We start from the raw sequence: 25,380 nt of genomic DNA on the forward strand, positions 1-25,380 counted from the left end.
AGGAGTTCTTAGGAGTGGGAAGTAGAGAGCCATCAATCACCTTTTTGTGAATATTGTGAGTGGACAGAAACCATGGAAACCAAAGAGATGAAAGAGGAAGCTGAGGCAACACAAACAGCTTTAGGAACTGAGAGGAAAATATGAAAATTGGCATAGACATAAAGGGAGAAGCACAAGGATGACAGATGATGTGCTGTACATCTGAGCAGTCCACAGCTGAAATGAGAGCAATTCCTTGTTGTAAATGACATCGACAAAGAAATTTGGTTTAACCTGTAACACTTCTCTCCTGCTTTGGAACATTTCAATTTAGTAGCAATAAAAATCCCTATGAATCCTAAATGTAATTCTAATTCTGCTTATAAATGGTAGTTTCACAAGTATGCATGTTACAATAAACACAAATTAGAGGTAAATTAAACCTTAATTATATCTAGCAAGTTTTATGTCCTAATTAAAAATGGTATTCTAACAATAAAGATGACTTACCACCTAAATTAGCCCTTCCACAATTGTCTAGTCTTCCTAAACATTCTTTGTGTGCTCCAGCTCCACACTTAGAACATAAATAGCCTTGATAAAATGTTCCCCTGTAAAATAAAATTAGGTAGTGATACATTAGAGGTGACAAATTCCACACATAAGGGACATAAGAGACATGGCAGAAGGTATTAGAAGTCATTTGTTGTTCTGCGTAACGATAGTCCTTAAAGGCTTGAGAAAAAGTGACAACTGACAAACAAGCAGCTCATCTGCTTCCTGTCACTATTAGCCATTTAAAAATCACAACCAGACAGTTCTTTCAGACTCCTAAGTAGAATAATAACGTCCATTTCAATGTAATCCAAAGCTACTTGGGAACAGTACGCTTGAAATTGTACCATTACACATCTCTCCTGTAGTACAGCTCTACACTTCATCTCTGAGGGAATTTGCCTAGGCACAATGAAGAATAGGACCCAGCTCAAGAGAGTTGTATGTTTGAATGTATATTTAAGCATTAGGTAGGTTTCAGGTTATATGGCAAATATTCTCGACTTTAAATTTGTTCATGTTTTTAAAAACATATATCATGGACGCTTCGGTTAATATTCCTCTAAATGTCTCTGTTCCACTTGGGAACACCCAGCTGGTGGCCCACGGAGAACCAGGCAGCACCCTGGGGGCTGTGTCCTGAATGCAGGACAGCTGCTCCTCAGCAACAGCAGTTGGTGCAGACCCAGCAACTCAACTACTCTGCTCCAAAGGCAGGAATTCGCCCTCCTGACTTTTAAGTTTAGAAGGTCTGCGCCATTGTTCATAGTTACTTAGACCTTATTGCATTGAGGGGGAAAAGAAAAAAACTTTTTTAAAAAAATCTCTGAAAATCCAGGTCAGTCTGGAAAAGCATTGCTAAGGGAAGAAAAAACGTATGACAAGGAGGAACATACCCGAAGTTCATTTATTCCATGCCTGTGCTTAACAAAGGCACTACACACACTGAAATGTCCTTGCTAAAATGCTGTGGCTTCATTTTTCAGAATATCAGCAATATGCAACACAGAATCACTGAAGTGTTTGGGTTAAAAGGGACCTTAAAGATTATCCAAACTCTCTGCCATGGACAGGGACACCTTCCAGGATGCTCAAAACCCCATCCAGCCTGACCTTGCAGGGGCAGGGAGACCACCACCCAAAAAGACCTTTGCAATACCTCAAAAGCATCTGACAGACTTTGCAGGATGTCACCCGACTGAAGGTATGCATTTTGAACTCATGAAAGCTCGTATCTGCATAGTCTGGCCGTATGTTTGACCTAAAAACAAAATTTGAAAATATGCATTAAATGAAGTCTAGAACATGAGAAAACATTCACAGCAGGAAATCTTAATCCATAAACAACTAGTTTTATTTAGACTTCAATGTTTTTTTGCTGACTAGAAGCAGAAGTATGGACTTTAGCAAACACCTTGAAATGAAATGTGAATTGTGGTATTATGCAGACTTCTCAAATTTACCCTATTACCTTAGCTGTCACAATAAATAGAAAACAAAACATCTGATTTTTATTCTAGTAACTAGGATCATTCTCAACAATATTTTATTATGTGAATCCACAAGGAAAAGCAGCTCACAGCCAGAGAAGCACCATATTTGAAAACATTAGCAGCAGATTTAGGCCAATATTCAGGGTTTGGTTAGCCTTGTTTAAATGTGTTGCACAGTGCCCACAGCTGTAGATGCACACAGTATATTTAACAAAGTAAAAGATCCCTATTCACACTGCCAAGATACCAACACACTACTAGCAGACCTATTTCCAAAGATCAGATTTATGTACAAAGCCCTGGTGCATTACGACCCTGTGTTTTTGTTTACCTTCCCTACCGATCCCTTTAAAAAGCAGGAGTGTAATTCAAATGTGACCCACTCATCGTTTCTTGTACCAGTGACTGTTTTCAGATTTAAATTTTATTAAGTAATCTATTCCATTCTTTCTGTCATCTGTCCTATTTTCAAGACTGAATGGGAGAACAGGCATTTTCAATTAATTTCTTTTTCTTTTTAATTCAATAAGATCCCCAAACTAGCTTAACACTGTCAAAATCAGTAATGCTGTAACATTAGGTACATCACTTAATATTAGTCTAGACTGTATCAGACAAGAATGTGTATATATATGTATTTTTTATCAAAAATATAGCAAAGCATTATGCACAGAAATTAAAATAGGAAAAAAAAAATAATGGGGCGGGAATGCGGGAAACTACAGTACTCAAAGGAAAAACCAGAAGCTTTTTCCAACATAGAAAATTATACATTCTTCCATTAAAGCTAGAGATACTTACAACTTTAATTCTTATGAACTATAAATAACTTCCAGACTAAAATACAGACCAGCCACAAACTGCAATGAAACACAGATAACCATGCAAGCATCACTCTCTCTTGGATGGAATCAAAAATCTTACAAAAAAAAAATTCAAAGAATCTATTTAAGTACCCAGAGTCAGAAAGATCAATCTTCAAATCCACCTGCTGAAAATTAAATTGTCCTCAAAAAGCAAAAGGAATTTTGTTTTTATGCCTGAGAATAACCTACAATCACAATCAGTACTGTTTTAACTACCTCACCTGTGTCTCTCTTTCTGCTCTAATATGCAAGATGTCAATTCCACAACTCCTGCCAAATGAAACAGGTTAGGATACTACCCATCCACAGCAGGGAGGTACAGTAACAGGATAAAATTAATCTCATAAAGAACTTTATAAAGCAGGAGAAAAATAATTTTTTTTTTTTTTTTTTTTGGCTTTTAACTAGATACAGCCTGTATTTCATAAGGTATCTGCCAGAGGGCTGCCACAACTTCTTAGGCTACATTCCAAGCAATCCAGAAAAATCCCTAGAACAAGTTGCAGTACTTCATTCTTATTGACTATTGGTTCAGACCAGGACATTGTGCAGAACTATGTTCAAAGTGTAAGCCAAAAGTGCAAGACTTGTGAGATTGAAAGCATATCAAATTAAACCTAACAACCTGACCGTTTTTCAAGAACAAACCAAAGAAAAAATTCCATTCATTTAATTAGAACAGAATCAATCTTCAAAAATAATAAGTATAACTGGATCAAAAGAAAAAAAAAATTACAACCTCATCTAGACAGTAGTTTAACACATGGATGTGACTATGCAAATTTCTTCCATATGTAAAAATTCTCTCACTCTTCTCTCAGGCTATCTTCCACAAAGATTGAAGTGCATGAACTACTCAAAATATACCTCCTATTAACAGAACAAAGATGATACACTGTATTCATTCTTTATATAAAAACCAATATTTGAAAAGAACAGTGAAAAGTAAGAAATTGTATGCTCACTCTGGAGACAGAGTGCTATAACGTGCAACGTAATATGGAAGATGATTACTGATACAACAAAACCCAGAAAAATAAAATCAATGTGTGCTGTCTACTGCAAATGTAGAGGTGGAAGAAGGAAAGCTCTGTAGAAGAACATTTAGTGCAGTGCTACTGTGGGCAGAAAAACTCTTGCACATTCTGCTAGCAGATAAGTAATGCTGCATTATGGCAAACCCAGTTCTGTAGTCCCATCACATCAGACAAGCCTGACATGAGGCACTATAGCAGCACGTATAGAGCAGCAAACCTTTAACTGTAAAGTCAGAAACCTAATGAATCTAGGGGTTTAATATTTTAGTTTTTAATATATTTCTTTTCCAAAATCAAATACAACATAAAAATAACCCAACTTGATTACTACGCTAAAGTTTCCAACTAGAGATTAAGTACAATTCATCTGTGACTAAATTCAAACTCCACAAGGACCATGGGAATTTTTTTTTCCCAGAAAACCTTTCAAACTGAATATCATATACTATGTTTTGAGTTTTCAAATACAGCAAATAAAGTTGATAACGCAAAATAGTCATGGCATAGCATACAACTTTTCATAGCCATGTCCAACCATAAAGAAACTTTTGGTTACAGCAAAGAAGCCTTATACTGATACCCTCCGAATAAAGTAAACAGTGACACAGAACACGTTCCTCATTTTATTGTAAAATTCTCTTATTTTTGCGAGCAACAACAAACATGGGGAGGGAAAAGTAGTTTCCCTTTGTCTCTTCTACTTTTTCCCCAGGCAGTTTTAACTTCCCCACTCTAGCAGAGACAAAATGTCAATGTGAATCTGTTATTAGGACAATTTTTCCAATTCTCTCCTCAAATCAGCACCAGAGGTTTTATAAGGGACAACCACCAGTCTCCCCTCCTGCACAGTGCTGGAATCCCAGAACCAGATTTACTCCAGCCACTACTGCAACGTCCTTGGGCTGCCCCTGAGCCTTCTGAGCAAAGCTTTCTCTTTCCAATTTACTTACAGAATATTGGACCCTCTGGGACCAATTCACTGCTACACCACCAACCCAGAGACTGCAGGCGCATATCTCATGAGTCTCTGTCACTTGGACATGCAATTCTTGTCTCTGCACGAGCCATGGGAGCCACTGTTCCAGGGGCAGAACGACCATCTTCTCCATCTCCAAGCAGTCCCTTTGTCTTTAAAGTTTTGAAAGTTCAGTGTAGAAGAGCTACCCAGGTATCTTATTCAATTGCCCTTCATATCATCCATCAGCCTTTGGAGCACTCCTCGTGCATATGAAATATTCCCCTTCTAAAAACATTCTCTCCACACTTGCAGTGCCACTTCTTTCTACTGACTCATTCTTTTCAGAAGAGTAAATTGATCATAGGCCAATCACATCCCACCCACATAATGCAACACCTTTATAAATGGTGTCAGGAAGTGTCATGTTATCAACCGTCCCCCACAAGCTTCTGCAGACAAAAATCCATTCCAGTAATCATCTTTGTTAGGTTGCAGGCACAGCAGACCACAAAGTAGATGTAGATAGCCCAAAATTTTCTTGTCAAGCAAGACATCTAGGTGCTTATTCCTATGCCTATAGAATAAGGAATAAATTCTCTTGACTTTCCTACCTCAAAATACCAAAAATAATTGTTACTATTAACAAAAAAAAACAAAAAAACAACCAGTTTAAACTACAGTTTTCTCACACTAGTGGCTGAGGTAACACAAAGACTTAAAACTCATGCTTAATCCTCAAAACAAAAACGTGTCACAATCAAAAGCATAACACTTAAGTCAAAGAAAAACCAACAATGAACCTTGGCAATCCTGACATATTCAGCTGTGTAAATTCTATGCCCCATTTTACAAATCTGAACTCGGATTATCTTTGATCTAAGGTGTTGCCAAGTTGTATGCACAATGAAGTGTACATCATCAGTATCAAGCAACTTAGATAAGACTTATTACTGTCATTTCCTTACTTAATCAAAACCATATTCTGATGAGAACACATTTAAATCAGAATGTGTCTGAAGAGCAGTGGATACCACAGGCATTTGGCTGCCTTACAGCAACAATTTAGGGCTTTATCAGCATTCTTACATTCGTGTTTGTTTCCTACAAGAAAAACTACACAGAGTACATCCTACAACAGGTCCGAATAAACAAATAAATTACATCATCTTCGAGGGGGTAGGCACAAATGTACTTTCTTTTACTGTCAGTTTAACTTCCTCCACACAGGTAAGGCTTACAAAATAAAATGCACCATCCAGCCACAAAACTCAATCTTTCCTACTAAATATGTAATTACTACAGATGTATCCCAAGAGAATAAATAAAAGGCTGAGAGATAGCTTACTATATAGTCCCTTCCTCCTATTTTCCCAGGTGGAAAATAAATATATTAAAATCCCATTAATTCCATTAAGTCTTCATTTCTACAAAGGACATATTTCTATATCCATAAAAAATTAAAGAAGTCTTGTAGTCTTGTTTTATATTTTTTTCTATACTGAGTATACCTTTTCTTGAATGTTTAGTACTTCAGATATTTCAGTATTAGCCGTGGAGACCATGAACTACTGTCTCAGGTTTGTCTTGCATGAACATACTACTGAAAGCTTACTGGCTGCCAATTCTAACAGAAATATAATCAAGGGATAAAATGAAGTATTATGTTTGTTTTATTAATTAAATCCTTACAGCAAATTTAAATATTAAATAGGAAATTAATAAAATGCAAACTACATGGCCTTTACTGAAAAAGAATGCACAAAAGAGAAAGTGGCATTATGAAAATATAAAGAGTAGAAGCAAATAGAATGTGGAGTCTTTGGATCGTGGTTAAGAATGTCAATCTCAGCACAAAACAAGCAACAAGAAGCAACCAGAAGCTATTCAGCAGCAGAGAGCACTGCAAATCTACCATCTTATAGCTTCACCTCCAGCAAGGAGTTAAAGGAATGACACTTCAGAACACAGCACAAGGGAAAATTCTCCTTTCTTTTATTACGAATCTATTTACCATTGGATTCAATGCTACCAAATTACAAACTATAACTAATTTACAAACTAATTTAAACAACCTGCAAGGTCCAGTGCTGTCCTCCAACCAGTGACCAGTTCTCTCCTTCTCACTGTATTTTGAGGGCCATCTCTTTTAATTGCTTCCCTCGAAGCTTTTCAATAGCAGCTTGACTTCGGCAATTAAGACCTTTACAGATTTCCCCCATCCCTGGATCTAGGCCACTGAAAAGGTGTTGCTTAAACCCACTACAAACAATTCAATTAATGTTGAAAAAATTGCTGCTCTGGAGTAATTGATCAAAAACTCAACTTCTCTTTCCCAAACTTCAAGTGTTTTAAAACTTTTTTTTTTTTTTTTTTTTTTTTTTTTTTTTTTTTAATGCTGGAAGAAAAATGTATTACAGACGGGGAAAAAAAACTGAAAAAGTTTGATAGTCCTCAGATATATGCACATGAGTAGCACATCCATGCTTAATCACAGCACATATAGGAAAGCAAAGAAGATTTCACATAAAGAGAATTGAAAAAGTAAACCTTTGCAAACGATCGAGGAAGTTCCATTCAAAAGCAAATTGGCCACCAAACAAGATGGTATCAGCAAGAGCAGGTGCTGAGCCAGATACCCTTGGGTAGATCACTGCTGTCAAATACAGAGCAAGCAAAGGCATTGTTTGAATTGGCTGAATCAAGTCATTCTAGGAGGACTGATGATAAACCTCTCAGGTACCATTTGGGCCCAGAGAACACCTCCAGTCTCCCACAGCTCAGTGCCACCAGCAGCTTGGAGAGAAGAGGAACCTTCTCTTTCTCTGGCAGCAATCCCACTACAGTTTTCTGAGTAACATGAAACAGGCTGTAGAGCAGTCAGGGCTCCGCGTAACAGTACAGTGAGACAGCTGCCCACCCTTTGGGCTTGACAGTTCTCTCCAAAAGAAAAAAAAAATGCTAGGAAGTTCTAATGATACTTATTTTTGGGTTTGACTTCTTTTCACAGAAATGCTAGTTAGGTCAGGTCTCAAAGATCCATTTTCCCACATCAGCCTCTTCAAGAAATGTAATCGTGGCACAAGAAATTCTGCAGAGTCCAACTGTATGTACATGCTTGAAAAATGTCCATCATTTTGGAAGTGCATTATATTTGAAACTGAATAGCCATTTCACTTGATTAAAACTTGGCTTTAGAGAACAGTTAATGCGTGTATACCCACCTGAGAGCCCAGAGGCATAACAAATAAGGAGGTGCATGAAGTATGAGATAAAGAGTCTGCAGTGAATTGCAATTGTTTTAAGTATTAAAAGCAGAAATACTACAGGGAGCTCAGATAAAACTCTAGACCTTGAACTCTCCTGAACTCTCAACCTCCAGTTAGACCTTTGCATTTCAGAGCTGATGTTATTCTGCACTCCATGTTATGCTTATAATAATTTAAAATGCTCCATACAGAACTGTTCAGAATTATGGACACCCTGAGCATGAACTACTGAAGATCATTTTCAAGCATATGTGACGCGAAACCTGATGTTGTATTCGTGCAGTATAGCTTGTAAAAAAGGGCACAGGATTAATACCTCTGGATACTGAAAACTTTTATTCCAGGTTTACTTATTGCATAAATAATTGGCATCGCTGCAGAAAATGCATCAGTAAAGCCTGATCTAATGTAATTATTTCTAAGATACTATTTGCAAACAGAAATTATTTATGAAAACATCCTAAGTTAAAATTCCTAGTTTGCGCCGAAGTGACACAAAATTTTAAGCACCTTAAAATTTAGCCATGGCAATTGGTAATACGCATCTCAGAAAATTATGGAAAACTTTCCTAGCACTAAAATATAGCTATTGCCACATATTCAAATGCTACACCTAGATAGGTTTAAAAAAAAAAAAAAAATTAAAAAAAAGCGCAAGCATTCCTAAGGAATACTCTCACTAGAGGTAAGCAATGCCAGTTCACAAAGAATGATTTGCAGCTTCTTTTTTACCTTCTCTTCTCAGGAGTAATGCTGATTACTTACAGCTAATTCATTTTCTCTGTTCCAGCTCAGCTGTTATTTCAGAATCATCTTTGAAAATGCTATTTACAGAAGTAATCAATCAATCAATTCTCCATATGCTAATACTCAAACATTCTGGTTTGTGACATCAAAGAGTCTTCATCAAGAAGACATGTTATAAAATTAAATTAACCATATCACGAGTAAATTGTGCTTTTGATCAAGAACATGCAACTTCTAAGAATTTGCTAGGAAATTTGCTTATTTGATCGTATGATGAGTGGCTTTTTTGAGATCAAGGAAATTATCTTGTTAACTTTTTGGAAACATACTGCATTGTTTCAAACAAGATAATGACTTTCTTCTTTATCAGTCTACTTCCCCAAAAAGCATGGGAGGTGAACCGCTTTGAGCTAATCTATTCCTGTTTAACATTTTTTAACACCACCTGATAGGAACAAAGCTCTGTCACACATCAGTATTTGCAAATCAAAAGCATCTATACTTTATATACTTATATATTTGCTGGCTGAATCTTATTTTTGAAAGTTCTAAGTCTTACAAATCCAGATTTACTAAGTTGCTTGTGTTGATAAGCTTTAAACATTTTATTGTATTTACACTTAACTGAAGTCTGTGTTTTGGAGTCAAAAACTCTGAAGACACAGGATTTATACAGCTATTAACTTGTAAATTATTGGGGAAATACCTTTATCTTCTAAGAAAAAAGGTAGCTTTGGTTTGCAGGGAGAAGCTGCAACATCTATTCATATAACCAGAGTAACAAGACAAACATGTAATGCAGCATTCCACGTTTTAACACTGAAAAAACTCCTTGCACAAAAAAAAAAACAATATTAAGATGGTACTTTATTTTTATGATGTTGTGTCACTACAAATTTATTTCACTGAATTTTAAGAAGCACTAATTTTCATAGTAATATTCCTCAAATATTGTAAGGTAAGTGGTAAAAACTTACAGATTGGGATATTATTGGGTTTTGTGAACTGAAAGACCAAAGTATATTTATCATCTTCCAGTGTTTACCCACTGTTTTCATAAATTCTGGTTCGCTTTCACATTTTACACTGTCCTTACACTGTGCTCTTAATCATATCCAGCATCTTCACACAGCTCTTGCTGTGTCTGGAATAATCTAAAGAAATTCTATAACTATAAATATGTAGTGAATGATTGCTCATAACCCCGAAAAACATTTGATCAAAACCAGCTGGAGTCACAGCAAAGAACAGGCAAGCATTCCTCTTTACCAGACATGAACCTGGCATTCATTTTTGCAGTACTGCAGTACTTACACTGATGAAAAAACCCCAGGCAGACGTGTTTGTTTATCGCTTTGGTAACCTGTGTGATATTGGTACAAGTGAAATACCTCTGCAGGTTATTTGAAAAATGCAGCAGACATCTTAAGGCTTTTAAGGTGCTCTGATAAGAAACCTTTAATTTAATATGTCAGTGTTCAATATGTCAGAGCTCAAATATTCTCTCAGAAGAAAGCTTAATGCACATGCATTATTAATGCACAATCTCAGGGAACAGATCTATTTGAGTGGAATCTGACCAATGTCATTAGTCACAGAGTGCAAAGTGAGTTTGGAAATACAAATGAGAATAGAAGAGGACACTTTTCACCTACCTTCTGTCTTGTACTAGTTTTCTTTAAAATTTAGAAAACCAATGAGCTCTGGTTGCAATTTATGTAGTTTTCCTGATCTAAATTGTTGTGCACACACCTAGCAGGTTTCATAATCAATGAATCTCAGGATTATTTCCTCACTATCAGGTGATATTTTCTGTGTCCCTTGAGTTGCAAGGTGGGGATTTATGTCATACTGAAGCAGCAATTTTTCAAAAACACGTTAGACTCTATGTGAGCTGCTGCACAAACTCTCTAGCAACCCAAAACAAAGTACAGTGTAATTAAAACTAAAACCACTATTTTTTGAGGACTGTACAGCTTTCATGTCTGAAATCTATTATTTAGGTATTTAAAAGAAAAATCAGATTTATTAACTCCATACAATTATAGTGCATACCCTAATCACTCTAATGAGCCTGTTTCCCACTGATTTTTCAGGCATTACTAATTAGACATGACATTAACATTGCTATTTCAGCTAAGTCAAAGCAGAAACTACAATCGTAGTACTTCAGAAGGTGAAATTTTAACTGTTCCTCTGCCTGCCTATGATGTTTTCATAAATTTCTCAGTTTGTGAAAGGCAATAGTTAAGTAAAGTCTAATTAAAAGGTGTGTTACAACACTGTTGCAAGAGACTTCACAATATTGGATCTGTGTGTCCTGAAATCCAGCAGGACTAAAGCTGACACAGCCCTGAGCAACCTAAGCCTTGCAAAAGACTGAAGCCAAAAATCTCCACACACCTCTTCCAATCTAAATTCTCCTTTAAACTGCATTTATGCGTAAGATGTTTCTATGCTCAAGTCAAGTTTGCTGATGGTCATTTTAACAGTGGATTACAAAACCCAGTTGAGAAACGCTTAATTAAATTAGGAAACTGGACAACATAATGATGAAATAAACTCAGCACAAAGCAGCGTAAGATATTACATGTCATGTTACCCTAATGGATTCAAATATTGTCAGTGAGAAAATATAATCTGCAGCTTTTCATGGGAAAGATCTCTACTGTTGTGGTGGTGAGAACATACACCTGTTCCATGCTCTACTTTGATCAGGAAACAAAACTACACAGCAAGTATTTAGTGGAGGGGAGTGTTAAGTGTCAGCATGAGACAGATGTAGCAACAGTCAACAGACTTTCACTATTTATTCTATCATCTCATGAGAAAATAGAAGATTTAAATTCTTCCCAACAATGAAGAGAAAACCAGTCGCTCTATAATAAGAAATTAAGCCTGGTAATTAGTCAGCTAAGTAGTAATATAACTGAGGCACATACATAGAATATGTACATAGGCAGACAATAGAGGAGAGACTTCAACTTTCAAGGAGTATTTTTTTTTTTTTTAATAAAGAATGGCAAACAAATTCATTGACGTAAATATGAGTTAGCTATTTTTAAAAATAAGCATTTTTAAAGCCAAAAAGCATGTGTAGAAGAGCTTTCTAGAGAAAAAATATCACTCCCACCTTTTCGCATAAGCTGAATAACATGAAAGTATAACATATTTCTGTTCTGATTATTTTGGTGTTTTCAATAGAGGAGGAAAGAAATTAGACAAGATGTGCTACTAGGAAAAAAAAAGATTTGTGTCTCACACAATCAGTTTTTGAGGTTTTAAATGGCCTAGTTATGGCAAATAAACCATGCAGTTTATCACACTGCTGACAAACTTTCATTTAATACATGATGTCTCTAATTTGGCTGAATTGGAACAGTAATTTGGCTGTATACTTCTATCAATATTATCCTGGATATGGAATGACTTTACATTTAAACCAATGCTATTTGACACGCTAGACCAAATTTAAACATTCCATGTCTGTTACAGTAAAGCTTTTACAGCACTATCTGTGAAAAGATGCTTATTTACCCTTGCAGCTAAAGGCTCATCCACTGCTATGAACAGAGCTCCAAGAACAAAACAGCAACTGCTCAAATTGGCCACTGTCAACGTTCAGCACCACATCTCTTCCAAGGCAATAAGCAGGTTACACTCCTCCGGTGCATGCAGAACGTCCATTCACACAAACAAGAGAAGAGGCACATCAAAGCAGAATCAGGCAATGATGACTCCTCTTAAAACATCTTCCAGTGGTTTCTGCCAGACAGTTTTACAAAAACTTTTCATATCCACCAACCAAAAGTTCAACTTTAAGAGCTTGACTGCAGTATTAACTATGCTGCCCCAGTGTCCTGCTTCATTTTATTATGATCTAGAAAATCCAGTACTCCAAAAGAAGCAGCAATTTTGGGTTGTAAACATTTTTGGGGGAGGTATGGGTAAATGAGCAGCTTCAGCTGTGGCTACTGCTGTGTCTAGGTCAACAGCATCAAACTCAGTGCAGCTAGACCACAGTACCACTGTCATATGAGTATATGTTGTATGAAGAGACTTCAAGAACACACATTAAATTCTTAGGAGAAACAGAAATTGTGTTTGGTGTTGGTGTTTGGTATTATGTATTTTCTAAATAAAGCAATAGTCTCAGGAATACAGCAAATATAAACTGTAGGAACAGAGGTGCCATAAATTTTAAAAATAAGTAAATAAATAAAAACTATTTACTCAGCTTCCTATGACCAGTAACCCAGCATTTCCACCCTCCCTCAAAATAAAACTCACCACACACTACAGTCACAGAGCGGGCTAAGAGGTAGAATATTTTCACAGGTTTGTGAAATTAGCTTTCCAAGACAAATTTACTAGTCTGAAAAGTAACACTCTGGAAATAGCACTGGGGTTTCATCTAGCCTTGCTTTAGGGATTTTCCATACCAAGTATGCCTAATGTATTCCTGCCCTCTGCACCTAAATCAAGTCCAACCAGCAAAACAGTGTTCTCCTCCATTCCATACTTCATCAATAACATAAACTTCCCACACCTGGAGACAAATTCTCATCTCAACAACACCAGCATCTCAACAATAGGTGCTTTTTCACCAAATAAACTATGATAACAAACTACATTTCATAAACCAGTATAAACATCCAAGTTCCTCACCTCTTAAAAAGAGAGAAATTACAGCCTAGCTGAAATAATTATGCCTCTTAGACTCTTCTAGTAGCAACAAGGTTAATTCTTACTTTAAAAATAATAAAAGAGATCCTAGTTTTTTCTCTTATTATGTTCTTAGATTAACATTTGCACAAACCTGACTTCAACAAACTGCTTTCCCAAAGGCATTGAAATTTCTGTCTGGAACTCAGTAAACAACATCACTTCTGATAACCAAAACCCAAAGTTATTCACGCCTTCAACTGTGCTGTGTTTGCAGTCTTGTAAAATTTTTAAGTAATGAGAAGTATTTTGCCCATGGAAGCAGTAATTATAACTGAATGAGATGAGTAAGAGCATAATTTCAATCATGGCTACTACTGTTCAGAGCAGAAAAGTTAATCTACACAGTTAGACAATGAGAATCATGAAAATAACAAATCAAACCAGCGGAGCAACCGTTCAACACCTTTATTTTATAGTAGTTTATTCCCAAATACAAACTCTGGTGTCTCAACATGCATTACAATATCATTATTGCTACATGCACCGAGGTATATTTTGGGAGAGATGCTGAGGGAAACACACAGTGAAGTCAAACCCATGTAACAGAGCTGGGGATAAGCAATGAACACTTCTGGAAGGATAAAGCACTAATGCCACTGCATCATGTCGCACCTCAGCCCCGATCCCTTACGGACTCATCAGCCACTGAGGATGGTCACACAGAAAAGCAGCAGCAATAGCCCCTGGGACAGAGGCACACCCCCAAGAGCTGAGCAGGGCTGGCTGCTGCCCAGCACTGTACAAGGGCAGAGCTGCACTGACGCAGCAACACGAGGACGGGCAGGGGAGAATGGTCCTGCACACAACCACAGAAATGGCTGGGAAGGATTGGGAAAAAAAAATCACAGTGCTCTCCCCACTCTTCTTAGCTCCTTGCCTGACTTCTGCTTTGTTTGGTTTTCTGGGGCACTAGGCCAGGATGCCTGAAGAGTGATGAAGAGTCACAATGCTGAAGCTGGTAAGTCTGAGTTCCTCAATTCTCATGCATGTATTAAGTAAATCATAATCATGATATTACACAAAGCACAGCAGGGAGAGCAGAGGGACAGAAAGAGGCACACATGCAAACAAATACCTTCTTCCATCCCCAATTATGCCACCCAGAATTTTTTGCCAAAACACATGCCATTTTTGCCTTCAATAATAATCAGCAAGATGGGAAGCCCAGGCTTTATCATATCTCCTTCCATATGTTTCCATTATATCATTACCACTCATCATACTGAGGTTTTTAAAAAGCATGTACAGTTTATGAGCAAGTTTCACTCAAATCAGCTCACAGTAGCCTTTTCCTGAATCCGTACCCCTTTACAACCACATCCAAACCCACCACGGCTAATGCTGACTCTCTGTGTTCCCTGGGAGCCTCTCACTCCCCATCACACTCATTCTTCCCTAGAGCAAGCATCACCTGTCATCCAATTCCCTTGTGCACACTTTATTTAATCACAATACCCAAGGTGTCCATAACCATGTTTGTCTTTCTGACAAGAATCAGAAATGGAAATAAAGTTCATGCTGCATAACAATAATGTAATCTGCAGTATTGCAACTGCAGAACTTACTTTTCAAGGAGTCTAAAGCAACCTCCTCTCACTTTAAAACATACAAAGGAAATCAGCCTTTTAAAACTAAATGTAATATGCCAAGCAACTTGACTGAGCTACTAACTAATAAATTAGATAAAAGCCACTAGGAAAGATGCCAGGATCCCCTCCCATAGCACCAGCGTCACCTTTCAGAAACATACTTCAATTAGTCAAAATTAAAATGGGATGGGAAAAAAAAAATCATTATTCTGATAGATATCTATTGTTCACATAATTAGTATTTCCCCATGGTTGCTTAAGACAGCCTTACTAAAACAGTTTTAGCAGCAAGGTAGGAAAATACTACATAGCCTAGAGTGCCCTCTTCCTTTTCCAAGAGGAATTTCAGGGAAATACTGTTGACGAAGATGTCAATCATTTGTTTCTCAGAATGTCAAATACATAACTAGACAGCATCAAAACATGAAAATAGTTCAGTATGATTTAAGCAAAATCCTTCCATGAGTGATGAATGTGATTCTACCTTAATAAATATATACTTACAGAGCCATCTGAAATTGTTCAAGCCATTTTTTCTTTAAGTCTTTGGTTTTGCAATAAACTTCTAAACCATTTTCACCTTGGATATGAATGAGGTAGAAGCCATAAGACCACTGCATAAGAAGATTGGTAATACAGAAGTCATCAGTTATGAAGAGAGGAAAAAAAAAAAAACTTAAAAATAACAAAGCATTTGTATATTCTTTATTTCATTAATTTTGGGAACAGTAAGACCACTTTATTGTGTTCCCTTAGAATGACTTATTCAAACATTTTAATTGCCTCAAAATAAACGAAGTTGAAATTTCTAAATATTCACTCTGGCTTACATTTAGAATGAAAAACATCTTAAAGAAATAGTATTTACATTTTAAACTCCCGCAAAATGCTTCAAATTCTTGCTAAAAAGAAACATTTTGTGTGAATTAACGTCAAATATTTACCTTCTTATTTTCTTTATCAGTAGTGGGGTTATTCGTAATTTTGTATTTCTGAAGATCTATTATTTCCTTCATTTCATAATTATCCCCTCTGCGTTTGCAAACAATGACAGCTAGATCAAACAAGAAGATATGCCTATGAAAATACAATACAGAGATGGTTAAAAACACTCCAGAATGCTAACACCAAAAAGTCTTATTTTACACACTTTTCCCAGCGCCATTTAAAATTTTGAAGGTGAAGGACTAAACTACTGGCTAATAAAACACCCAACACTGCAAGTACCTTTGCTTAAGATCGACTCCTTGTAAGGGATTTAGTGATCTTGGACAACAATGCAATAACCCATTTTCCATTCATCACTTTGCACATTCACTTGGGCAATGGCAGACAGCTCTGTGAATGCCCAGTGGAATGGAAAGTCCTCCAGGAATCACTGAGCTGACCTCAAATCTATGAAGAGCTCCTTAACAGGTTCTCAATAGTGAACACCACAAGTTATGCCATCACCTGTCTTGCCTCGCACGTTTGTCTAATGTCGTTATCCTTATTTCCCCATCACCTTGAGGTCTCCCGTACTGTAAGAGGGAATGGTTCTGAAATAGAAGTAAAATGTATGATTCCATACAGCAACAGTGTGAAGATTCACATTCAAATGTTAGAGCACCCTCCTTTTTACCCCAAAAAAGGACTTCTTAGACCAGGAAACAACATCTTTTCCTCACTACCATCTAAACTAAATACTATAAAGAATCAGTCCACTCTATTTTTGCCTTCAAACCAAAAAGGTTTTCCCATTACAAAAACATCTGAGATTCACTGTACACATGCAAACCTTTAATTATGCAAACATATTTAACTATCAACAACCAGAATAGCAAGATTCATGTACTTTAATATGCATGTCATTCTAAACCAAGCAAAACATGCTTATACTTAAATATTATCAAGAATACTATAAACTCCTATGAAATTAGGAAAAAATACACCTATCAATATTTTTGATCAAAAGTGATTAAAATTTTGTATGTAAATTTAAAAATCACGTACCAAATTCTCTATTGATAGTTGAAATTGTCTAATTTCCCGAAGCGTTTCATTATCTCTCTTTACTTCATTTACATATTGAGCCAAGTCCTAGAGTATCAACAGCAGAAGGGAGGAAAAGAATAACTTTTCTGTTACAGACTGCTTTAATACATTATTTTGACAAGTTTATTTCTAACTTTATCTCTGTCTTATCTACATTTTTAGTAATTTCTTTTGAAAGTCTCTTTAACGTTCAAGAATGACCAATATGCATGCCTAAATAAAGAAGAAAAAAAGTATCTGCATATCTTAAATAATATTTACAACATTCTTCATGATATCTATTGGAACACTAATATAGTATCGAGAAAAAGGGACACAAGTAGTAAACTCTCAAAAAAGACTGATTTTTTTCTGAATTTCCTTAGTGTTTTATTTTTAAGATTAAAGATGGAAATGTAATTTATGCAGCTCGCTACTGAAAAAGCAGTCAACATCCAACATCTGAGGTAAATAGGAGGCAAATAGAGAATATAGCAGAAAACATACATAAGGCAGCTCAAAAGCAGAACGCAAGGTGTAAACGAATCATAAACCTGGGTGCTTATTAGAAGAGAAAAAGCTACAGCCCCAGTAGGGGGATCTTGCCCTCACTGTTGTGCAGCAGAGAGAAGCCATTACACAGCAGATTTTAAAAGGGGCTTTTGAAGGGATATACTACCTGAAGACACCTGGTGAGATCATTATTGTGCCCTTTACCAGAACATGCACTGTACACGTTTCACTAAAGCCTTTAAAATGCTCTGAAGACGCTTGAGTAATAGTGACAATTTGCTGGGGCTTCTCTGTTTATGGCTAGAGATGAGGAGTGAGCAGAAGAGGTAATTGGGAGGGTCAGGGACGCTGAGACCAGCAGCTGGAAAAGGATTCAGATCTTCCCACCTTGCTTCTACAGTATCCCTTCAATATGGTCACAAATTTGCAGGGTGGGAGAAAAATACATCTGCTCCCTAAGATGTTTTTAATCAGAATCTGCGAATAGCTGCAGTTATTATGTTAGCTTCCCAAATGGATCTGTGCAGGATACATTCAAAACAGTCTTAAAAGACTTTGCTTAGAAATTAAATAACCTCCTTTCTTGCTGCCAAGAGAAATCCAGCAGCATAATCCTTCCATGAATTTTCTTTCCTGGGGACCAGTATCACTTTGCTAGCAGTTTTTCCAAGGACATTTTCTTTTTGTCTCTCTTGGTGAGAGACACCAGGATTTTTAGAAGCAAAACACCAGCGCTACACTTATTTCTACTACAATGGCATGGATTATAGTAAATCAGAATGGGAACAATGCTGCAGCCTTAAGGAGAGATGCTCATACCTCAGGGGTCTGTGGGTTTGGAGGGAGTGGGGGAGAGGTCTTGATATTTTGTTTGGTTATGTCCTGACAGCCAGCACATATCTGCCACAGCCACTCTGGCAAGAGATTTCTTTGATTTTTACATCCAACACACACCAACAGTGAAGAAAACCAGCAAATTGGAATGCAAAAGCAGGGGTAAATATAAAACAGTTATTTTCTGAGCCAGTTAGCAGCAACCAGGATGCATGGCCTGCCACTAGATGGATGAACACTGTGCCATCTCTTTTCAGGCACCTCTCCGAGGGAAATTATCATGGTGTCCCATCCCTCTATGTTCACTGCACGAAAACGGATAACAAAACAGGGAACTAAAAATCTCATTTGTGAGCTGGTTTGTATTCCAGGCATTCAAGACAGTCACAAAATATGAGACAGCTGTGTGACCCATAACTAACTTAGTCTGATTTCAGCATCTACTGTGGACCATACAGATTACAACAGGAGATATAATTTATGTCATGTTGGCTCCTTTCCCCACAAAGAATAGAAAAAAATTCCCAATTCCAGCACATGAATGTCACCATTCATGCCGTGGAGGCAACAGAAGCAGACCCGTGCTTTGTTTCTGAAATTGTGCAGAGGAGCACATAAATATATTACCTTGTGCACAAGGCAGCACAGTTATTCCATAAAGCATTTGTTTGTACCAACTGCAGGTGAATGTATAGTGACAGGCACCCTACCTCCAGAAAGATGCTACTGCTTTCAAAGGTAACACCACTGAGATCATATTAAGATGACAAAAAAAGGTCTTGTAAGGATAGACAGCTCTCCATCCCACTGGGAAATGACTGATCTTGATTCAAATTGACTTACAGTAGTAGAAATACTCCTAAATTTCAGAAGCAAGACCAACATGATCGAAACACCTGTTTTTTCAGCAAACGCAAAAGTAGCCCAAAATGGGAAAGTTCCATTTCACACACCCTCTGCTTCAGAAAACTACTGAATTTTTTTTCCAGACTTGAGCAAAACCCTCAATTTTATACTTGCCATGACATACAAAGCTCACAGGAACCTGTGAAAACATGTTTGAAATGTCTTGAAGAACATGATCCCCTCCAGGGAACAGAATTCTGAGCTACCATTCTAACCAGCAACAGACACAAATATTTCACTGCCATAAATACTCACCTTCATTGCATCGAGTGCCAGTTTTAGATTTGCCTTCTCCATGGGATCGGTAGTGTGCTTCACCAGCTCCTGTGGACAGAGCAGTTAAAACTTTCCACCCACTGTCTGTCATGTGTATAAATTAAAATCATCCTTGGTCATGCCCATCCCCAAAAAATAAAGAAGCCCAAACCAGAAAACACAGCCCAAGAACAGGCATTTTCATCCCCAGAGTGAGCAGCCTATCAGTGAGTGGGAACTATTGCAAAGAGTTAATTGGCAAGTGTTTAGGAATAATTGCTGCACAGCCTAAACACTGACTTTAGCAGCTAATGAACCAGCACGAGAAGTGAAATTGGTCTGTCTAGCACTTAAAACTTGCCAAATCAGATCATTACTGCATGTGCATGCTGGAAGCCCAGGTAAACACCACTCAGGTTCATTTACACGTTGCTATATGGTCCCTCATCCTGTTCCAATGCATGCACTTGTCTGCAGACAGGGATCCATGCTGCAGTAAAACCTCAGCTGAAGTGTGCACAGCTTAAAAGTCATTGTCTCATTATGCATAAGAGGAAGCTGACTTGGAAAATATACTGAAATCAAATTTACATGCTCAAAGAATTCTTTTAGCCACTTCCCACATGGAAAATACAGGGTCTTTTTTGGGCTTTATGAAGTAGAAATGTAACCTCTTGGGGAAACAGGTAATTTCCTCTTTATAATTTGAGGCAATACCTAAACATTTCAGCTCACATAACTCAGTAAAATCATAAGAAATGAAATAATATTTTATACTCATGTTAAAATTAATAATAAGTAATTAATAGTTATATTTGCATTACAATTCTAATAATTTACTCATTATTTTCTTTCCAAGTCTGTAAACTATTTTTCTTTACATATATTGTTACACACAGCACAGGGACATTGTATTTCATCTTTCCACAATATACAGGTTGATTATAACATCATGAGTCAGATCTCGTAAGTTTTTTTGTAGAAATGTTGTACCCTTCATTTTGCTTTTTTCCAATTTTGCATTGATCAAAATATTGATGACTCATATAGAAGTGTTTCAAAAATTTAATATTACCAAATGAATGTTGCTCTGCAGAGTAAAAATTATGCTCCATATATAAGTAGTAGATCTTTTTAAAATGACATTTTACAAGCATCAGCAGGGTTGACAGTCTAATATAGTAATACATTTCTTCGCAGCTGAACTAATGAGTCTCCTGGCACAGCTATCAAATTAAATTTATAAGACTCTCCACCCTTATTACAGGACTAACTGCAAAAGCTAATGCTTTGTGGGTTATAACAAGAAGCATTTCAAAATAAATATGGCTTAATTGCAATTTATGACAGTGAAGAAGTATCTTAAAAGTATGCTGTATGTATGGCCCAGCTTCCTCTTTTGGGGGGTAATGGTTCACATTTCCAAGCACCACGGTTATGGTTTGGTACTACTAACCATTTTAAACACACCAACTATAAAAGGTCCAGAGACTGAGGAAACAATCATGTTTTATTTGATTTTCCCCAGATATGCTTCAGCTCTAAGAAATGATCTTTGGGAAAAACCCTGCACTTGACTGAATTTTATTTCATAACATATCTAGGGAAGCGTCAATCACCTTCCTTTGATAGCTTTCATTTTTACAACCCACTGATGATAAACAATCACAGTTTTGCTCTCAGCCCCCTTAAATTTCAAAAATAAAATACCTGGAGCAGTAGGTGATATTTGAGTACTCTTTGCATTGGAACCACTAAGAGATCCCGCAACGTAAATTTCCCGTTATTGGCCCTCTTGGAACATTCCTAGTTCAAAGCAGAAGAAAGAATAAGACAGTAGAGCTAAAAAATAAACCTATTCAAGTGATAGATATTAAAATTCAGTGACACATAAGCAACTATACTAAGCTTGTGATAAACAGCATCAACAAAATTGAGAAAATCAGTTGATATGGCAATATCAAAAAAAAACAGAAAAAAGCCTGCATTTAGTCACTTGTTCTTAGATGTTTCAACATGCATGAGAGAGTAGAACAAGAGCAACAGAAATTAGGCATTCTATACAGAAATAAATAAATAAATAATATATACCTATTGGGGGGGAAAAAAGGCAAAAGGCAATCATGGAAACTACAGGCCAGTCAGTCTCAGTTCAGCACTTCACTGCAAAAGTTGCAGAGCAAGTCCTCGTGACAGCAATATCTGGGCACACGAAGAAGCTACATGGGAATATCCAGCATGGATTTACCCCAGGTAAATCAATGCCTGCCCTACTTGACTGCTTTCCACAATGAAATGGCTAGATCTGTGAATGGGTGGGCAGTCTGCCTCGACTTTTCCAAGGCTTCATCTCTCACAGTAGAGTGATATCCAGGTCGGGATGTTACGCTCCAGGTCTATAAAAAACTGACTGGATTCTGAGGCTCAAAAAGTGCTGTGACTGATGTTCTCTGCACCACCTGAGGGACAGCTGCAAACAGAGCTCTTCAGGGCTCTCTCCCTTTAGTGCCATTGGCAATGATCTGCGGCACTTTGGTCGCAATAACCCCCTGCAACGATATAGGCTGGGGATGGTGTGGGGGGACAGTGCCCAGGAGGAAAGGGACCTGGGGGCGCTGGTGACAGCAGCTGGACATGAGCCAGCAGTGTGCCCAGGTGGCCAAGAGGGCCAAGGGCATCCTGGCCTGTGTCAGGAACAGTGTGGCCAGCAGGAGCAGCGAGGTCATTCCTCCCCTGTACTCAGCACTGGTCAGGCCACACCTTGAGTGCTGTGTCCAGTTCTGGGCCCCTCAGTTTAGGAAGGACGTTGAGATGCTTGAGCGTGTCCAGAGGAGGCAACGAGGCTGGTGAGGGGCTTGGAACACAAACCCTGGGAGGAACGGCTGAGGGAGCTGGGGTTGTTTGGCCTGGAGAAAAGGAGACTCAGAGGTGACCTTATCACTCTCTACAACTCCCTGAAAGGTGGCTGTGCTCAGGTGGGGTTGGTCTTTTTCTCCAGGCAGCAACTGACAGAACAAGAGGACACAGTCTCAAGCTGCGACAAGGGAGATATAGGCTGGATATTAGGAAAAAGTTTTTCACTGAAAGAGTGACAAAGTACTGGAATGGCTTGCCTGGGGAGGTGGTGGAGTCACCATCCCTAGAAGTGTTTAAAAAAAGACTAGATGTGGCACTTGGTGTCATTGTCTAGTTGAGGTATTAGAGATGGGTTGGACTCGAACTTGAAGGTCCCTTCCAACCTAAAAATTCTGTGAAAAGACACAGGCCACCCAGAGCAGGTGTGCAGGCAGCCCAGCGCAGGGTGCCGCTCACACCCTGCAGGGCAGGTGCAGCACAAACCCCTCGTGAATGCAACAAGGCAGAGATCAAGTCCCTCACCTGCAGGCACTAGCCAGGGATGTGCTGACCCTGAGGGCTGAGCAGGAGGGCAGCAGCTCTGCAGAAAGGACCCAGGGGTCACAGCAGACAACCCTGAGGCTATGGGACAGAGGCTTGCTCAGCCCACAAGTCCCTCCCAGCCTGTGTGATCCTGCAGCTCCGCATTCCAGCTGAGATATGCTGATGGAAGGCTACCACTGATGGTCTCTTCCTGAAAGAAAACCCTAACTCTACTGTCAGTGGCAAAACTCCCTTCACTTGAGGACCGGGATGTGCACTTTTGTACACGCAGCACATTTCCATTTGACCAAAGGCTCCAAAAGAATGAAGGGAAACACATTCACTCATCAGTCCAGCTAGTTTTGTCATCATAAAGGTTTTGACCTTAATGAAAGCAGAACATAGTTACAGAAACACATGGTATATAGTGCATGTGTGTGTATATATAATAAGTTTAAAAAAAAATTGATACCTCTAACTTCAATTTAACATCTTCTTTTGTCTTAGAGATATTGTCTAAGCACGATATCGCTATCTCCACTTGACTGCAGTACTGTCCATAAATTACCAACCTAAATGAAAGCAAGAAAAAGAACATTTGTTTATTTAAGAACAACCCTTGATCATTTTTTCACAACCCTTGTTTCAAAAGGAGCAGTGCCTGTATAAGCAAGAATAGAATTTACCCATGTATGTGTTCAACAGGCAGCATGAATGAATGCAGACTATTCAGGAAAAGAGTTTTGCTCTACTTTCAAAATGGTCTAAAAATCACTGCATTTTCCTTTAATAGTTACATATATATAAATATGTTCTGATAAATACAGGATTCATTAAAAAGCACCAAAGCTTCTGCTGAACAGAACAGTCTATAGTGTTTACAGCAATGTAGAGTTTCAAAGCTGTAATGAATAAATTCTGGAGCACATACTTAATAGGATTAATTACAGCCATCCTCTAAAGAACTTGTAGGTTATGCAAACTGATCTGTCTCCAACAGTTTCTATCAGGTCTGATCTCCCAAAATAATAACATATGAAATCTCAAGAAATTTTCAACAGCTGTCAAGTGAAGCAATGCTTCCTGAAGGAGCCTGGTTTTATGACAGGAGTTTCTTGCCTCTCTGTGGAGTGCTTCTTTCTGCTAGTTCCAGCACCAAGAGTGCTCTCTTCTTTCACCTTTTCATTTATTCTGTGAGGTGATTTCCTCTGTATGCTTCAAACCCCTTTTGGTGGGTTCCCATGAGCCTTCCACTGAAGCCTCCTCAATTTCTTTCTCTCACCTAACCTTTACCCTTTTATTTAATTTGTTTTTTCACAATAAGGTGATTACACTGATGTAAGAGTTATCATTTATGATTACTTTTAATCATAATCACTGTATGGTTCAGACACTACATCAACCTCTGTTCCCTTTTTTTATGATATAAACTTGGTATTTCTTCTCAGTGTCCTTTGTTTCTCTTTTAGCACACATTTCAGAGCAACTTTAGAAAGACAAGCATTTTCCAGAACAACTCCTTGTGCCCCAATTCCCTCCTACAGCAGCAGAAAGTGTAACAGCCTGGGAAATAACTGTGTCCTGCTCCAAACCAGAAGCTGAGACAGAGGGTCTCTGAAGGCAGGACTGTTTATGGGCAGCCTGGGACACTTTCCTCCCTTGGAAAACTGTAAACTGTCCCATATAACATTCTTTGGAGGCTGCTATCCAATTTCTCACACACCAATTATTACTGCAATAATCCTCCTTCATCCATCACCCTGAAGCAAACCCAGTTAGCTCCCTCAAGTCTTTCTGACTCTGCTCCAGAAGGACTCAATTTTTAACCAAAACCCAAGGGTTAATTCAGGAGAGGTCAGCAATGCAGCCAACAGAACAAGTGTTTTTCAGCCAAGTACCATGGGCATTTCAATTCATCTGTGTAGTCCAACAGCTCTTCAGTGCTGGCAGAAGGAACAATATGAAAAGGTGGGTAAAAAAATTGGCACAATTAGCCCACAGGGTATGGCAGGTTGCCACACTTAACCTGCTATCAGCTTGGCTGCTTTTCAAAGCTTGAAGGCAAAGGTTGTTTTCTTTACTGTCACACCTCTGACTCAGGGTAAAGCAAGACCGTAGTCTCTTCTCTTTTACATCTGCTGTCTCTTCTTTCCTGTAATTACTACTTCTGTTTTCTTTTATCTATCCCTAGTAAGTATCCTTTTTATTAATCTCTTGAACAATACTAATACATGCCATAAAATATCTGGGATTATGTGCATGA

The 25,380-nt window shown here is 37.9% G+C and overlaps 1 protein-coding gene across 3 annotated transcripts in view; it reads right to left on the reverse strand.

Moving 5' to 3' along the window:
* The window catches only part of VAV3 (vav guanine nucleotide exchange factor 3), a 166,209-nt gene that overhangs the window by 60,454 nt on the left and 80,375 nt on the right, over positions 1-25,380 (reverse strand). For all 3 annotated transcript variants that reach the window (XM_040073086.2, XM_040073085.1, XM_040073084.2), the window contains 9 exons: positions 23,590-23,689; positions 21,450-21,545; positions 19,740-19,808; positions 17,211-17,297; positions 16,671-16,756; positions 16,163-16,295; positions 15,723-15,832; positions 1,694-1,795; positions 490-590 (listed from right to left, as the gene is read on the reverse strand). In XM_040073086.2, the coding sequence (XP_039929020.1) occupies positions 490-590; positions 1,694-1,795; positions 15,723-15,832; positions 16,163-16,295; positions 16,671-16,756; positions 17,211-17,297; positions 19,740-19,808; positions 21,450-21,545; positions 23,590-23,689 (884 nt within the window). The remainder of the gene's footprint in view (positions 1-489; positions 591-1,693; positions 1,796-15,722; positions 15,833-16,162; positions 16,296-16,670; positions 16,757-17,210; positions 17,298-19,739; positions 19,809-21,449; positions 21,546-23,589; positions 23,690-25,380) is intronic.

Source organism: Hirundo rustica, chromosome 9 (assembly GCF_015227805.2).
Source record: "Hirundo rustica isolate bHirRus1 chromosome 9, bHirRus1.pri.v3, whole genome shotgun sequence".
Classification (NCBI taxonomy): Eukaryota; Metazoa; Chordata; class Aves; order Passeriformes; family Hirundinidae; genus Hirundo; species Hirundo rustica.